Raw genomic sequence first — 19,254 nt, forward strand, 5'->3', positions numbered from 1 at the left:
GTAATAATATCTTTACTTGCACTTCAGTAATTGTATATAATTTTTTGTTAGAAAACAAACAACGTATAATAATATGGATATTAATGTTAACACAAGAATAAGACATTGTGTCACAAAATATAAATACATGCAGTGAATAAGGATTCTCGATGTGTTTGCCTTCGACTGGAATCGAACCGATGTCTAAAGATTACTCTGTTAGACTACCATTCAAAAGCTTCATTACATCTAATTTTGATATTAGAAATAAAAACGCTGTTATGCACATCAAAGTATGGACCCATCATACTTGTGAAGAAATAATAAATGTGTGAACCTTTCACACTTGAGGATGAAATAAATGTTCTGGGTGAAACGATACAGAGATCACATCACAGTACATAAGGTCACCTTTTTATGTCAAATTGTGTGGAAACTTCTTGACTAAATATTTCAGAGCAGGTTCAAAAGGAAATTTCTAGTTGTGAATTTGAAATGCTAATTACATCATATTTGCAGTATTTGACTGACACTTGGGTGTCATAAAAGAAGTAGTAAGAAACTTAATTTAGCAAGTGTAAAAAAGTACTGTGTATCATGCATGAAAACTTGATGCAGCAATGCACCAATATATCGTTTCAGTCCTAATAAATGTGTGAACCTTTCAAACTTCTGGCTTAAATAATAAATGTGTGTACCTTTCACACTGAGGAAATAATAAATGTGTGAACCCATCACACTTGCTAAAATGAATAAAAATATATGAAAATCTAAACACACTCACTGTAAAGGACGATGAACGTGATAACCCTCAGTCTTTCTTCAGCCATCGGATGGTGCAGAGCTCAAGCACTTTTTAATGTTTTACAAATATTTCAGTACCTACCTCACGCTTTGTTACATCATGTTTTGGCCACAGATGAATCACAATTCCAAATATGTGTATAGAAACGAAGAAAGGGACGGGGACATTATGATTATTTAAGATACATTTTTGGGGACTTGTCATTTATTCGGGGGTGGGGGGGGGGGGGGGGGGGGGTTGAGTTAAATGCGATGCAGTCCTTAGACCGCTTCCAAGAAACGGACAACTAAAACGGACACAGTCGATCGTCGTCACACATGACACGGACACATTCTTCTCCATCTGATTGTCAAGGAGCAGACCAGTCCATTCCGAGAGCGGGAGGAGTAGGTTTGTCAGCTGTCACCTTGACTTAGTGTAAGACGGACACACAAACTCATGAATCAACATTGTTTACAATACAATTCAATACAACATAATTCAATCTTAGGCATGTTACAACTTCATGCGCTTATACAAACAGTACTGCAACCATTTTACAACATCAATTACAGTTCCATTTACAATACAATTACTCTTATGATTATATTTACAAATATATAAATAAAAAAATAAAAAATGAATGTGGAACGGCATTTGGCAAAATTAAAATAAAAACATGAGGGTAAACCAACCCCAACCAAACCCAAGAAGTTCCCCTTTTAAAAATCTGCCCCAAAATGAAAAACTACTTAAACGGAATATATGAAAAGAAATTTACTTACCTCTCAGCGAGTTGACGTGCGCACGTTTTGAAATAATTACCACACAATTATTTTTTTAAGAGATTATTTTTCCACTTTTGATACATTTTTGGAGTAAAGATGTGAATTCTGTGGTCAACCATGAAGGGTCAATATATTTGGGACAATAAAATGACACCAATGATAAACTAATCCTTTGTTTAACATTAGCACCAACCCACTAAAACATGAGGAATGTATTTTGCGGTCAAAATCAAATCAAAATCAAATCTGCAAACACTACAACCAATAGACGAATTGGTAACACGGTGAAAACAACTGTTCTATAATCACATTCATCCAGACATTCACACTGGGATCCGAACAAACTGCTTGAAAATGAAAACTAAACCTATGTGACATAGTCTCTGTATCTGCGATTTGGTATAACCCTTCGTCCAACTCACGTAGTCCTGTTTAGATCTCCACTGCTGGAACTAAGTCATCACTCACATAATTCACCTGTCGTTACAATAACCTAATCATCGCGAGTTTTCCTGGAATGCGCGCATTAATATTTATTACGTCACAGGGTAAGTGATGTGTCAGTCGGACAGTGACATTCGTCACCACTCGCCCCTTTCCGTCACCTGCAAGAAGACTCGTCCCCGTATCGATGAATGTTATGTGCGAAAGTACCACAAACCAATCAGAATGCGCGTATGATTTCAATTGAAACATATTTCGGACAAATCCAACTATTTAATTTGTGGAAAAGGTTTCAAGCCGCAGAGGTCTACAAGCACAGACATGGCTACTGATTCCGCTTGGCTATGCCTGGTGCCCTCGCAAAATTGTTTCGAAATTCATACCTCCAAAGTTGCCAAAACTTAGAAAATGCCTTAGCTACGACACAGTTAGACACTAATTTCCAGTATATTAGACTGTCCTTTTGATAATGATAGCAATTATCCCTGTAGTTTATCCAGATTCCCGATGGTTAATTCTGACTCGAATGACAAGGGTGACGCCATGTTTGTTTATAAACACGGAAAGTAGTCCCTACTTGACCTTTGAAATTTGCATCTCTATCCGCATATGACCCCAACGGATATCGTTTTTATCCGTTGGCTTTATCCTGCCGAGAAACCTACCCATTATATGATAATAGAATTTATTATGCGGAGCTGACCACAAACCGATTTAGCTAAATAATGCTAAATATTATTAATACCTAACCTGAATAGATTGTTCCCTAAGGTTTCCAAAATAGAAAAATTCATGACTCCCAGCTTATGCCAAGATAAGTTTGATCCAGTTCGTGAAGGGTTTATCTATCTTACATCCCCCAGCATAACCCCTGAATTGTGTTTATCCTACACATAACGCTCTGTCCTTGATAGACTAACACTTATACCCCGTTCACATGCCACCTGATACTCATGTGAGTATCTTTGCATATGTGAGTAAATTTACTCCTGGTGTGCAAATGGGTCATGTGAACGCATGTACTTGCACCTGATACTCATGTGAGTATCTTTGCATATGTGAGTAAATTTACTCCTGGTGTGCAAATGGGTCATGTGAACGCATTTACTTGCATATGTAACATTACTCCTGGAGTATATTTACATGACCTAAAGAGGTCATGCAAAAGTATATTTACTTATAAGGATATTTACATGGTATGTATTTTGTGCCATGTGAACGCAAAATACTTTTGCTTAGGTACGCAAAACTGTTTCATCATGACTAAAAATAGCAACCAGTGACAGGATCTCTATGAATAGCTCGGATCAGGCGATCATTCAAAACATGTACACAAGTCAGGTTGCTTACAAGCCGAACAGAGGTAAAATAACAACCAGGAAATATAAAAACGAGGTTCTTCTTGGACTGATGAAGAAACCGAGGCTCTTCTCAGCGTTTGGAGTGATGAAAACATAGAAGACCATTTGGACGATCCAAAACGGATCAAAGGTGCAATATATGAACATTTGTCATCTGAATAGCAGAATCGGGGCTTTGAAAGCGGAGATTGATCGAATCTGATGATACAGATAACTCTGATACTGGTAATGGTGATGATCTGGAGATGGAGACAGACATAGTAGATACTGAAGCAAGAGAGACCGGTACAGATTTAGTAATTGAATCCAGAGAAGACGAACAGAATGAAAGTCGTGGAGAAAATACTACAGAGGTTGGAGAAATAAAGGCAAAGGAAACTGAAAGGAGATTCCTTCTATATATTCTATACTGTTCGGATATCCCCAAACCGATTCAAAGTCATCCAGCACTGCTTTGGAAATTTGACATAGTTCAACATCATCGTGTCATTAACTGCTTCACACACATCTCTCAGGCACTTCCAAACAGTTGATTTCCCAAATCCAAAGAGATTTGCAACTGTCCTGAAATCTGCAGAGGATGCAAGCCAGAAGACTGCTACAGCTACTTTATGGTCAATGTCCAAACTTTCCCTAACTGGCACAGGCTCATTGGATAGGGATTCCTGCAGTTCCAGACAAAGGAAGTAGAAGGTTTCCTTTGTCATCCGACCCGTGCAGATCCGGAGTACGATAGGTCTTAGCAACCCGTAAAAGTTGACTATGTCTGTCGTAAGAGGGATCGGGTGGTCAGGCTTGCTGACTTGGTTGATGCATTGATCCCAATCGCGTGGATCGATGGTCATGGCGTCAATCACTGGATTGTCTGGTCCAGACTGGATTATTTACATACCGCCGTCATATAGCTGGAATATTGTTGAGTGCGGCGTTAAACAACAAACCAACCAACCAAATCCTTTGTCATCCGAAAATTTTCCATCCAATCTTTCTCTGTCAACTTTTACTTTTACGATGTCGTTCCATGTTTTACCTCTGTTGTATCCACCCTTTTCTACCATGAGTAAGACCCAGTACTAAACCAGTGCATAGAAACATAGGAAAGTCTCGTCTTCTCTTCACAATAAGTAGCCTGTTCATCTTGGTTTTAAGAGCGAGTGAGTGAATGAGTTGTAGAGACCGAATTACTCTGAAACTTACATCAGCAAATATATTTTGCACACGGCGCATTTTCTTCATGTGAACGCAAAGTATTTTTACTTTTGCTTATATGTGCAAATTTACTCTGTATGTAAAGATACTCGTGTGTATATTTTGGCATGTGAACAGGGTATTTGTCTGTGGAAATAATGATAACTACATATACACCGAAAAGTAGCCCCAGTGATATGGGAAAACCGAGGCGTGCTTCATTTAAGGCTGTAGCATTACAATATTACAATGTAATACTGTTGATTCAAACTGGTCATTGGCTCGTGTATTTTTTCTAAGTTGAAAAAAACCCCATGTAGGATACACCTTACAAAATATTTAAAAAGTTGAAAAATTCTCCTACTTTATACGCACTTGTATTTCCTGTGTTATATTATATTGAAATGGTAATAAAATGAACTATACTACAACAAAATCGCCAAGACAGAAATGTTAAATTTAAGGGTAAAAAATGGCTTTTACATTTTCGCAATTTTTCTCTCCATTTTCACGTCCTTTCTCCCACGTGGTTACTGCTCTTGTGTAACACGGAATGTGTTTTGTAGGTGTTTAATTTAATTTTTCGTTTGGTTGGTTGGTTTGTTGTTTAACGCCGCATTATTCCAGCTATATGGCGGCTGTCTGTAACTAATCGAGTCTGGACCAGACAATCCAGTGATTGATATCATGAGCATCTATCCACGCAATTTTGATACGATAAAATGCATCAACCGTGTCAGCGAGCCTGACCACCCGATCCCGTTTATCGCCTCTCATGACAAGCATACAGTCCGTTTGACTCCAAATGAGAACGATGAATTGCAAAATAACTCGAAATCCAGAAAAGTGTATGAAACATCAATACGGTACTTGACCATGAATACCCTGTACCAAACAAAATCTGAATTTTGTTTAATTTAAGACCCATGACGGATGTAGTTCTTTAAGAAACTATCATGTAATTTTGTATAGAAATGTGTACATGACACGTAGGGGGACAAACCGTGGAAGGAACAGCGCAAGCACGGTCTGCACGTGCTACACAGTGACCGTGTTCATTCAATGACAAGATGCGCTACTCAGCAGATGTTAAACAGTTGATGTTGAGTGTGTATGATTTCTTTAGGAGTGAATCAGAAAGAGCAAAGCCTTTTTATGCAATTAATAAATTCATGAAACGAGCTTCAAAAGCTCTTGGTATGTCCCCTCAGAAAATTAAAAATGTTGTTAGTCGACGAGATACAAATAGTCAGGCCAAGGAGGTAGGGAACATGCCAAAACCACGCAAGGTTGATAAATTAGATAGTTTTCAGAGGGATCAAGTCAGACGTGCAATTGTTAAACTGCACTCTGAAAATAAGTACCTGTCCCTAAGAATTTGGAAGAAACACCTTGAAATTGACCATGATTTACGTGTTACAAAGTACAAACTATGGCAGCTGTTGCATACATTTGGTCACAAATACAAAAAGATAACTGGAGCAAATAGGGCTGTGTTGTGTGAACGGTCTGACATTGTTCGTCTCCGAAATCATTACCTTCGTACCATCAAGCAGAAACGTGAAGAAGGATATGAGCCCGTCTTCTTAGATGAGACATGGGTAAATGCGTCACACACAGCCAGCAGTCAGTGGGTACCCAGTGGTGACTGTAAGGAGTCTGGTAGAAAGTTACCAATGGGAAAGGGTGAAAGACTCATAGTTCTCCATGCTGGTTCTGCTAGTCAGGGTTTTCTCCCAGACTGTGACCTCGTCTTTAGAGCCAAGGCCAAAGACAACCGGGACTACCACACAGAAATGAACGGCAATTATTTCTGGAGTGGGTGAAAGATAAATTAGTCCCTGCTTTGCCTACCAAGTCTCTCATCGTCATGGACAATGCACCGTATCATAGTGTGCAGGATGCAGAAAGCAAGACTCCAACCTCTAATAACCGTAAAGGAGACATGGTTACTTGGCTGCACCGGAGGAACATTACCTTTCCTTCTCGAGCGACGAAACCACAGCTCTATGAAATCATCAAAACTATGAAACCTGACCCCGTGTATAAAGTTGACAGTTACATCAAGGGTCAGGGTCACGCTGTCTTACGACTGCCATCTTATCACTGCGACCTGAATCCAATCGAGTTGGTATGGGGCATCGTCAAGGGTGACGTTCGACGATCGAACACAACGTTCAAATTACGAGACGTTGAACAACTCATAAAGGAATCCCTTGGTCGGGTAACAGTAGAAACATGGAGGCGTTGTGTGGCCACAGTCGTTGACGAGATAGAGCCACGTTATTGGTCACGAGATGGACTATGGCCAGCAACAGTCCAACCTATAATAGTGGCAGTCGGTTCAGTCACCAGCAGTTCCGACGACGAGATCTATGGCATGAGCGAGTCAGATTGCGACTGAAATTATCATGAGACGGCCCCTCTAAAGCTCTGTCATTTCCCCTACCACAGAACGTGCAGTACGTGCGTGCTTGTGCTGTGCCTTCCACGGTTCGTCCCCCCCCCCCCCCCCCCCCCCCTACGTGTCATGTACACATTTCTATACAAAATTACATGATAGTTTCTTAGAGAACTACATCCGTCATGGGTCTTAAAATAAACAAAATTCAGTTTTTTTGGGTACAGGGTATTCATGGTCAAGTACCGTATTGATGTGTCAAGTACCGTATTGATGTTTCATACATTTTTCTGGATTTCGAGTTATTTTGCAATTCATCGTTCTCATTTGGAGTCAAACGGACCTTTTGTAGTCGCCTTTTACGGCAAGCATGGGTTGCTGAAGACGTATTGTAGAGGTGACCAATGACCAAACCAGTGAAGCTGTGAGACAACTGGTTGTCAAAGACAGGCGAATGAAGGACATTTCAGCGGGCAGTGTCCATACCATTTAGCATGATCGTCTGGGTATGAGGAAGCTGTCTGCCCGATGGGTCCCAAAATGTCTGAGTGATGATCAGAAGGCTGTACGTACGTCAATGTGTCAGGCACTTTTGACGTAATGCAGTCGGGATGCAGACAACTTTATGGAGAGAATTGTTACTGGTGATGAAACCTGGGTACACCACTATGACCCAGAAACCAAAGAACAGAGTAAGCAGTGGACTGGCTTTGCTTCATCCCGTCCCAAAAAGTTTAAGACTCAACCATCGGCTGGCAAAGTCATGGCAACCATCTTTTGGGATACCAAAGGGGTCTTGCTCATTGACCACTTGCCACGAGGCCAGACTATTACTGGAGAGTACTACTCCGATCTCCTGGACCGTTTGCGGACTGCTATTCTAGCTAAACGTCGTGGAAAGATCACAAAAGGTGTGCTGCTCCAACATGATAATGTCAGAGTGCACACCTGTCGACTTGCGATTGCCGCAGTGAAGTGAAATGGGGTCTCATCCACCTTACTCACCAGACCTGGCACCAAGCGACTACTTTCTCTTCCCAAACTTGAAGAAAGAACTGCGTGGACGTCATTTCCGGTCCGATGATGAACTCACGACAGTAGTGGAAGGGTGGTTACATGAACAACCCCATGGTTTCTATCACAACGGGCTTTTAGCTCTCACACATCGCTGGACAAAGTGCATAGACCTAAATGGTGATTATGTGGAAAAAGAAGAAGTGAGGAGCAGTAGCAAATAGGTTAGGCTGGTTATATATTGAATGGCCCTCGTACCATACGATGCATCTACTACACATAGTGGGGGCACGGGTGGCCCAGTCGTCTAAGGCGCCGCGATTCGCTGTGCAGGGTTGCGTCCCTTGGACACGCCAGAAACCTATGATTGTGGGTTCGAATCCCGGTTCACCCCGATTATGTTTCTAGGTTTGTCAGCACCATACCCGTGCTCGTGGGTTTCACCGAAGTGGTAAACGTCTGAGACCTGCATCACTTCGGGCTTTCCTCCCACGTTAAGCTGACACGCCGTGATATAACTGGAATAATGTTAAAAGCGGCGTTAAACCTAACTCACTCACTCACTACTACACATAGTTATACAAATACAAATATCATCTATGAGGTCACGTGACCTCCGCCATGACGCTCCCTGGCATCTCGGGAAAAGAATGTTGATTGGTTGGTTATCTTCATTTCAAAGTTTTGGATCGTGTGTGTGTGTGTGTGTGTGTGTGTGTGTGTGTGTGTGTGTGTGTGTGTGTGTGTGTGTGTGAGTGTGTGTTGTATACACCTCATACAGTAATGATTAAAATATATATGAGATCTGTAAATGAGAACAATCTAATCATTGACATCACAAGTTGCAATCACTGTGTGAAGATCCGGGGTAGAATAGGTCTTCAGCAACCCATGCTTGTCGTGCTCCCAGCTAATACATAACATTTTCAAAACATTTTCAAAAGGTTTCATTATAGTTTTTCAAAAACATTTTCGTCAAAACATTTTATTAACGTTTTAGAAATGTTTTACAACTGTTCAAAATGTTATTGAAATGATTTCAAAATCTTATTCAAGAACATCATGCTATAACATAGGCGAAACTATTTCATGACATGTTATTAAAATGTTTTGCCAGAACATATTTTATGAAATGTTATCATCATGTTTTAAATACATTGTGTACACATATGTACAATCATACGAATAATTTTTGACGGTGTAAATGTTCAATAGTTATTAAATTGTTATTGAAATGTTTTTAAAATGTAATTTAATAACGTAACATCATATCATAATATAAGCAAAACTATTTCATAAAGTTTTATTACAATGTTTTCAATACGGTGCAGAAATGTTATGCCTGAAACTATTTCATGAAATGTTATTGAAATGTTTTTAAAATGTTATTCAAGAACATCATGCTATAACATAGGCGATACTATTTCATAACATTTTATTGCAATGTTTTCAACACATTGCAGAAATGTTATGCTGGAACATATTTCATGAAAAGTTATCACCATGTATTAAAGTGAGTACCGATTACGACCCCAACAGCCTAAAAGTTCGCCAGATAGCACACTACGTTTTCATAATGTTGTGAATTGGTAATATTGACATTTTCACAATAGTTGCAGTTTCATCTGTAGACTAAATGTCTAAAAAATTAAGACGTGAGTAAGACAAAATTTCACATGATTTGTTTGCTACTGGGCACACAGAGAGAGAGAGAGAGAGAGAGAGAGAGAGAGAGAGAGAGAGAGAGAGAGAGAGAGAGAGAGAGCTCTTGTCAAGCGCCGCTTCTGCTACTCAATGTTAGATAGGGATAATGGGATAAGTTTTTACTGTAACTTGAAATAACTATGCTGCTCAACGTCACATACGGATATTGGCATAGTTCTCACTGTAACGAATGAGAAATACCTATACTGCTCAACGTCACATAGGGATATTTGGATAGTTCTTACTGTAACCAGAAATACCTATACTGCTCAAGGTTAGATAGGGATATTAGGATAGTTATAACTGCAAAGAGCAATACCTATACTGCTCAACGTTATATAGGGATATTAGGATAGTTATAACTGTAACGTGAAATACCTATACTGATCAACGTTAGATAGGGATATTGGGATGTCTTACTGTAATGAGAAATACCTATACTGATCAACGTTAGATAGGGATATTGGGGTAGTTCTTACTGTAACAAGGAATACCTTTACTGATCAACGTTAGATAGGGATAATGGGGTAGTTCTTACTGTAACGAGCAATACCTATACTGCTCAACATCACATAGGGATATTGGGATAGTTCTTACTCTAACGTGAAATACCTATACTGATCAACGTTAGATAGGGATATTGGGATAGTTCTTATTGTAACCAGAAATGGTGGGTCACAGATATTGATCCAGCAACAACTCAGTAAGGGCTTATGCTGTTTTCAGTAATATCACACTTAGTAACAACAGCAATGGCCTTCACACATTGCTCCGACCCGTGTAGATCCGGGGTAGAATAGGTCTTCAGCAACCCATGCTTGTCGTAAGAGGCGACTAATGGGATTGGGTGGTCAGGCTGGCTGACTTGGTTGAAGCACATCATAGATCCCAATTGTGTGGATCGATGCTCATGATATCAATCACTGGATTGTCTGGTCCAGACTCGATTATTTACAGACCGCCGTCATATAGCTGGATTATTGCTGAATGCGGCTTAAAACAACCAACCAACCAAATCACACATTGCTCCCATGTGGGGAATTGAACCCAAGCCTTCTATGTGACAAGGAAACAATTTAACCACGAGGCCACCCCATGGCCTAGTACATCAGTGAAAAGGAAAAACATAACACTTAATCTTTGAATAAATAGTGATTTATTTACACTATGAACAGTTTAGAAATAATAATTTCATAATGGTATTGCACAAATGAGAACAAAAAAAGAAAACAACAAATTGTGACCTTACGGAATGTATGCTGCTAGATCTACAATTCATTTGTCAATTCTTATAGATTGACAAATTCAGATCTGCTATTTTCCTGAAATGAATATGATGAGTTGTCTCTATAAGCACAAGTGAAGACTCAAATTAATTCCTGATGAGTGAAAGAAACCATAGAGACTCATCTCCCTCTCGCTTAGGAAGTAAGACTTACCTCCCTTGTCACTCTCATGGCTTATCTCCCTTTTCACTCTAATGGCATCACATTCTGTTCACTAGTTCTAACATATTTCATTCAACAACACCTGCCATATACGCTGCCCTGAAATGTTTTGAGTCAATTAAATATTAATTTTTTAAAATAGTTCTGTTAAATTTTAATTACTGATTTTTTTCCTATTTTTTATAAAACATGACTAGTTACACATTTGTTACAATATTCTAACTGGATTATACACTGAGGAATTATTTCACCCAAATTGACTCAGAACACATCAAGGTGCAACATACATGACACAATCAAATATCTGTTAATTTGACGAGAATTCATTGATAACAATAATACTATTAAATAAAGTATTGAGTACTTGATAGGAAAAACAAGAAATTATGGAAAGAAGTATTTTCAATTTGGGTTAATCGATATTAGACATTTGTATATTGTTTGTCTTTCATTAAAATACTTAGTACAAAATTATTCTTATTTTTCTATGTTGTATTATATATGGAAACTAATTCAAACCGTGTTATTGCAGAAAAAAAGAAATTCCTGGAATTAGTCAGACATATTAACCATGTAACAACACATATTCTAATAGCCATAGAAATAGCACCAGTAAGTGATACCCTTAATAAAAAGCATCCAATCTTCAGATGAAGATGAAGACAAAATTTCTATCAATAACAACTCAAGAGATAGGTCCTCAAAGAAAACACACATTTAACAAAAACATTAATCAACTTCAACTGCATATAATTACAGAAAAGTAAACATTTGCTTCTGAAAAATAATCATAAGTTTTCCTTGGTGTGCTTGGGCAATTAGCAGATACCTTGATGTCAAGTTTCACAGATCTTGATATGATTTCAGTAACTAGTGTTTATAGCAATTACTGTATTTTCCAAGAAAGTAACTTGTAATTGTTTTTCAGAAACAAACATGCATACATTTAAAACAATCATGAAAAAGTTGACATTAAAAACAATCAATGAATAGACATTAGCCAAGATTTTGCAGAGAAAATATGCAAATTCTTTCATTTCTGTAAGCTAAGAGGTTGATAAGCTGCTTCTATGTCTCCTATACTTCTCTGCAAAACCCAAATGTATTTGTCCATCCATCAGTTGTTTTTTATCTGCAAATTCCTGAATCTCTAACAATGCATCAGCTGAATTGGCAACAACATCTTCAAGGTAACACACAGTTATTGACCACAGCATCTCTGAGATTTGTTCAACAGGCATCTTACAACTTGTCAGCCATGACACCTTTCTTCTGCTCAATGCACATTTCCACATTGCATATTTCCACATTTTACCTCAGGGGATAAGAAGGATGTGGTCTTTAAAATATTCTATTTCCACATTTTACCTCAGGGGATAAGAAAGATGTGGTCACTTTTCAAATGTTTTTTAAAATATTCTATTTCCACATTTTACCTCAGGGGATAAGAAGGAAGTGATCACTTTTCGAATGTTTTTTAAAATATTCTATTTCCACATTTTACCTCAGGGGATAAGAAAGATGTGGTCACTTTTCAAATGTTTTTTAAAATATTCTATTTCCACATTTTACCTCAGGGGATAAGAAAGATGTGGTCACTTTTCAAATGTTTTTTAAAATATTCTATTTCCACATTTTACCTCAGGGGATAAGAAGGAAGTGATCACTTTTCAAATGTTTTTTAAAATATTCTATTTCCACATTTTACCTCAGGGGATAAGAAAGATGTGGTCACTTTTCAAATGTTTTTTTAAAATATTCTATTTCCACATTTTACCTCAGGGGATAAGAAAGATGTCACTTTTCAAATGTTTTTAAAAATATTTTTTTTACTTTCAGGAAACAGCTGTTAAGGCTTGACGTATGTATTTTTATAATTTACTTATTTTCCGGATTTATGTATTTCCCAAAGTCACCCCTTAAAAAGTTTTTAACCCAAATAGAAATAAAAATACTTACAAAAAAAACAGCCTTTCAATTGGATTTTCTTTCTTCTGAAAATTTAGGATAGATTTGCATGTGTCTGCAACAAGAAACTGAACTGATATAGTGTAAGAAATCATTGACTGGGTGTTTTTGTACCAGTCCTAGTTGAACAACTCCCAGCTGAAGTGATATGTTGAACCTGTGCTAGCCATGCATGTGTTCAACATCCCACTACTATTTCTGCACTCCTTACTTGAGCAAACTCGGATGAGATCACACAGTTGGGTCAAAGGTCATACAAATAATAATTCACTGCATATGCACTGGTTTCCAATTCAATACAAACATAGACTGATTCTAATTTGTCTACACAGGACTAGGGTCACTTAGACAGAACAGAGTACTTTGTCACAACCTTTGAGCAAATGGCTTGGCCACCAATCTGGTTTCCTTAAACGAAAGTGTTAAACGTGTGGAACAGAACTGGGTTGATTTTTGAAGTTTTCATATCCAAGTACCATTGTCTGAAGTCTGTGTTATAGTCATGTATTGTTCATTATGATATTAGTTTAAAAAATTACACCTTTGGGGTCTGACCATTTGATATTCTGGAGCGGGGTGGGTGGGGGAATACTTTGATAAAGCATGTATCACTGATCTGAAAAATAATGTGGTGTGGTCCCTCACAAACTAGTTTGACTCTTCCTTTCAGAGTAAAAGAACTGTATTTCTGATAGGCAAAAGTATTCTGTCTCAAACAAAAATTCCAGAAAGACCATTCCCCCACCCCACCCCCCAATAAAGAAAATAATGTGCCCACCCCATTCCAGACAGAATAAATCCCAGAAAAGCTCCAAACCCCACTGAGACAGAATAAGTACCAAAAAGCTCCCAACCCCACTGAGGTGAATGAATCTCAGAAAGCTCCCCAACCCCACTCCAGATACTAAATCCCAGAACTCCCCTACCCCTATCCAACATACATCCCAGAAATCTATCCCCCAACCCGAAAGCCAGGACCATGCCCACTTAGAATAAATCCTAGAATGCCCCCACCCACCACCTCCGGAATAAATCCCAGAAAGCCCCACCCAAAAAGGTTACCTGGTCTGACTACCCCTTCTTGACAAGGTGATTCAGGATGCATAGTATTAAAGGCAAATTAGACATGTACATCTGTCACAGGAATACTTAATGAGTAAGTGTCAAAAATGTGTAGAGAATGTGCAGTTTTACATTGGCTGTAAATAGTCAGATTAGTAGCAGATGTGTGGCAGCCATTTTGAATAGATTGAATCACAACCAACAATGGCCTGCTGATCATGGAAAATGTTTACACATTTATAATTACCATCTTCAGCTGTAGATTCTATAATAAATTGATACATTGTCTCCTATGAGTAATTTGATTTAAAGTTTCACGAAAGTTAAAGAAGTGATAGGTATTGTACAAACTGGAAAGTAGCAAACTAGTTTCATAGCCAATGGTAATCTTCCAGGCAGTATTAATACTAGGGCTGTAATGATACACTTAATATTTGATACTCAATTATACTTGTAATGTTTCACACCATAACAATCAAAGGAACATCCAATCTACTGGCCCTGTTTGAACTCTGGAAAATGAATGAAACATTTGCAGTTGTCATGTAACAGCGGCTTATTCCTTCCTAAAAGGAATAGACTTGAGACTGAATTTAGACACATTTTGCATAATAAAGTTATAGTTATAACAATGACAATGAATTCTTTAAATACCACTAGAAAATAACATGCACTTCCATTAGTTGTAACGACCCGATGGAATAGAAAGTTATTCAGCTATAAGCTTATGAACACAAGCCATTGAATCACTACAGTAACAATCCTGACCATCTGAACAGCTGTAAGGTTTTTATCCCACTATGTCACCTACACTTATCACTACAGCCCCATGTAAAAACTATCCTGACAATCTGAACAGCTGTAAGGTTTTTATCCCACTATGTCAACTACACTTATCACTACAGCCCCATGTAAAAACTATCCTGACCATCTGAACAGCTGTAAGGTTTTTATCCCACTATGTCACCTACACTTATCACTACAGCCCCATGTAAAAACTATCCTGACCATCTGAACAGCTGTAAGGTTTTTATACCACTATGTCACCTACACTTATCACTACAGCCCTATGTAAAAACTATCCTGACCATCTGAACAGCTGTAAGGTTTTTATACCACTATGTCACCTACGCTTATCACTACAGCCCCATGTAAAAACTATCCTGACCATCTGAACAGCTGTTAGGTTTTTATACCACTATGTCACCTACACTTATCACTACAGCCCTATGTAAAAACTATCCTGACCATCTGAACAGCTGTAAGGTTTTTATACCACTATGTCACCTACACTTATCACTACAGCCCTATGTAAAAACTATCCTGAACAGCTGTGTGTTCATCTTCCATGATCAGCAAATCCTGGACAAACACCTTGAACACGGAAAGCTGATGGTGATGACATAATGTATGAGGAAAACCTTAAATGTGTCAGCCCTTATGCATGTACTCACATCAACCTGGTTTACTTCAGATGCTAACACACACATTTCAAGAACACCAGTGAGCCAAGCCCTAAAGAACAGGGCTCCTGTTGGTTCAGTCTTTAAGAAACTTCTCTGGGCAATAAATTCTAGCATCCAGCAAATATCCTATCTCTGGCATCACCTCAGTTCATGAACCAAATTTGTAAGCAATCTGTACATGGTCATTTTGCTCATCCTACAATTGAACACCTAGCTTTATTATGACTTAGTTATTTTCAAAGATGCAAGGTTTCTGTACAACATTGCTCACAGAAATTGTTCTTGATTAAGTTGTGGCAATGTCTGAGGCTTCTTTATCCATAGCTCTGGTAAAGTGAGTCCACTGGTGCCCAAACACTATCCTCCATGGAAACCAATTGTACACGTCATTTGTTTAGATAGAGCTGGCAATATGTTCTGCAGCCATAGCTCTGGTAAAGTAAGTCCACTGGTGCCCCAAAAGATGTACTCTCCATTGTTAGAGACTACTGGTCAGAGCTGAACAGAACAAGATGACTTGGTGTGAGAAGTTCTGCTGTTGTCTGGTACAGGTCAATGCATGGGCTTCGGTAAAGGTGATTTACAGGATGATGTTGTCTGAGAAGCATAACATTGAAACACAAAGGTCAAAGTTGGAACAACCTTGACCTTAACATTAATTGCATGAATCGTGTGCACATGACTGTCAATGCATCCAATAGTAGTAGCAGTCGCCCACAGAAACATGAGGAATAGTTGACCTTGTATGCGTTCAGATGCACTGGCCTACATGTATCACATTGTGTTCAAGGTCTGCTCCTCAAGAACCTGTCCTCTTCTACTGGAATCAGACCTACAGCGGTCCATGGATCACTACTGAATGCTTTTGTATCAACAGTGTACATCTTCTTCAATACAACACACAAACATTTTGGGTCAGTTTTGCATCAACATTCATAATATTCACAATTATGACCCCAAATCATTCATGTCCTAAATGAATTATTGCATTAAAAAGACCCTACACATTGAAAAATTAATGCTTGGGAAAATGACAAAAATGCATGAGAGAAGCACTCTGCATCTATGCACAGGAACAAACCAACATCTGCAACATGTCTGGTTAGATCTGAACAGATGTAACCAGAATACAGTTTTTTACCAACCAGATTATTATTTACACATCAAGAAAATCTTTGACATCTCACACTTCTTAAAAGGAAATGTCACCAGCAGAACCAAACCGTTTCAATCTTCAGGAGACTGCAAACATCCTAAGAGAATATAATTCCTGGTTTGTACTGCTTCCGTTCCTTACAGCATCATTCACAATGCTGGATGTCCTTTGTCACACACCAATTCTCCACAATAGATCCACTTGAGTATTTGTCCATCTGATACTGAATTGAGTCTTGCACAGGTTGATATCTAGATACAGTTTTTAGAGATGTCATTCTGTACATATATTCACATCAGAAATAAAGATGGATCAGGTGACAGTCTTCAGGTTTGATATCTGCTCAGAGAAACACAATAAAAGGTCCTCCTTTCAAGAAATTTAAAAATGTCGTTTTTGTAAATGCAGGCTATGTACACAGCAGCAAACAGAATTGGATAACATGCCATTTGTTCAAATTACTATAATTTGGAGCAAGCAGACATTTTGTGCATAAAGTATTAATGAATCGACTGCTCATTTTTTAAGCCATCATATTTTGAATTTTCACAGAACTGTACACCAATGATGTGTAATGATCTTATTGCAAAATTGTCTCTTCTGTTTTTTTCGGGGACTGTATTTTCTGTAAGGTCAATTCATTCATAATTTCGATGCTTCGAACCAGGGAAAATGGTGCATGAATAGTCACAAAACTGCAAAATATTCTTCATATATTCTTGCAAAGGAACCACACAAGTGTCTGCATTCATCACCGTGAAAGAAATCCAGGTTTGCCAGCCCGAGATTTTCTATTTACACTTTCAATGTTTGTGCTCATATCTTTGCATACCTGGAATCACGATCTGTCTGTCACCACAAAAATACCCAGAAAGTTGTGTTTATATGAATCATTGCATTTTGGGGCTGGCAATATCCCCTGAACACTTCATGAACAGATGACTGAGCCTTCTTGTGGGGAACTCAACCAGCTACAGATGAGGTCACCGTTGGAAGACTTGTGTGATGAGGAGAACAAACAACAACAGGACTGCGGACGATGTGGAGTGTTGGCAACTGGCGCCATCGGATGCTCTGTAAAAGTTTTGGCCCTCTGAAACATAAAGTTCAATCATAAGGAAATGAATAGAATTCTACCCTAAAACATATACTGAACATTCTTCAAGGTAATATAACGTTCACATCATATTGCAGTACTGTATCCATGACATCATGTCAATAAAAGCAACATTTCATTCAACAGAAAGTCTGCAATGGTGATCCAAGTAATGGTAATGCCCTACATAAATGACTGCCTATACATACGCAGCTTCCCGAGGCAAGGGCATTAACTGACTATAACAGTTTCCACCCTTGCCGAACTAGGCTGGAATTTCCAGGCTTGATCGAAGCGCCACCAGTGGCTATTATGAGTTATGTCCCTTCTATACCCCCACTATTGACCAATAAGATTCCATTGCTCATATCGCTTGCATTTGCTTCAATCCAGATTGCTGGTGCCTTGTCTAGACGATCTGATTGATGATCAAGATCTATATTGTAAAAATACAAGTCTTACCACCTTGATTAAAAACATGGAAACATTTGGAAAATATCTATTGACACCCAGTTGATGGTACATATGCTTTGCAAATCCTGCAGTCGATGGACATCTGTACTCTGAAACCCGTGTTGTTTATGAACCGGATGTCTGGTTCGTTACGCTATTTTGACTGGACTATGGATAGACTTGTTAGTCCAGCCAAACTGTAACTCCGGAATTCCAGCCTAGTTCGGCAAGGGTGGAAACTGGACTTTTATAGTCAGTTAACGCCCTTGCCTCAGGAAGATCATATATAAGCTGAATACACCAGGTCAGTTTGTGAATATATTGCCATTTGCCTTTTTCATCAAGTTGGTCTTATATGTCGTGTTGTGTTAGGCAGAATAAAATAATTGGTACTTTTTAGATTGACATTGTTCTAGGGTCAGCAGATCCGTCAACCAATGTTTTCAAGAATGTATTGTCATCTGCGTACTTCACCTTAAACTGAGGCTGACTATGTGTTACATCAAAATAGAATATTATTCATTTTTCCATCAACTAGTCACATTAAGTTCCTACTTTGGATCTTAGAATATTCCTATCAAGCATTGAGTCATATTTGTTCAGTATGTTTGTTCTTGGTAGGAGTGAATTTTCATAATATCAAGACAACTTCACTTAACATAGACAGTTGTATTGGGTCTCTCTAAGTCCAAATGGGGGACATTATAACAAGAACAACATCATGGTAACACCTTGCAAATATCACTCTGGGTACAGAGTGTCTACATTTTCAAACTGCTAAACATGGATACCAAGTCACATGAAGTACATTCCCAGGGACAGTGTCAACTCATGCAGAACCACAAATCATGCAAATATCTATAAACATACAGTTGATTGCACACACATCAAGTCTAAAACATCCATCAATGTCTCCCAAACCAGGAGAACTCTCTCAAGTCA

At 38.5% G+C, this 19,254-nt stretch overlaps 1 protein-coding gene across 9 annotated transcripts in view; it reads right to left on the minus strand.

The window, feature by feature from the left end:
- Positions 1 to 12,451: 12,451 nt before the first annotated feature.
- LOC139444918 (neuroglian-like) overlaps positions 12,452 to 19,254 on the minus strand; it is a 301,741-nt gene continuing 294,938 nt past the window's right edge. For all 9 annotated transcript variants that reach the window (XM_071225929.1, XM_071225927.1, XM_071225935.1 and 6 more), the window contains one exon: positions 12,452 to 17,856. In XM_071225929.1, coding sequence (XP_071082030.1) covers positions 17,747 to 17,856 — 110 coding nt within the window. In that variant the 3' untranslated portion in view covers positions 12,452 to 17,746. The remainder of the gene's footprint in view (positions 17,857 to 19,254) is intronic.

The sequence above is a fragment of the Haliotis cracherodii genome, unplaced genomic scaffold (assembly GCF_022045235.1).
Source record: "Haliotis cracherodii isolate W230 unplaced genomic scaffold, xgHalCrac1.p SCAF_6, whole genome shotgun sequence".
In the NCBI taxonomy this organism is placed as follows: Eukaryota; Metazoa; Mollusca; class Gastropoda; order Lepetellida; family Haliotidae; genus Haliotis; species Haliotis cracherodii.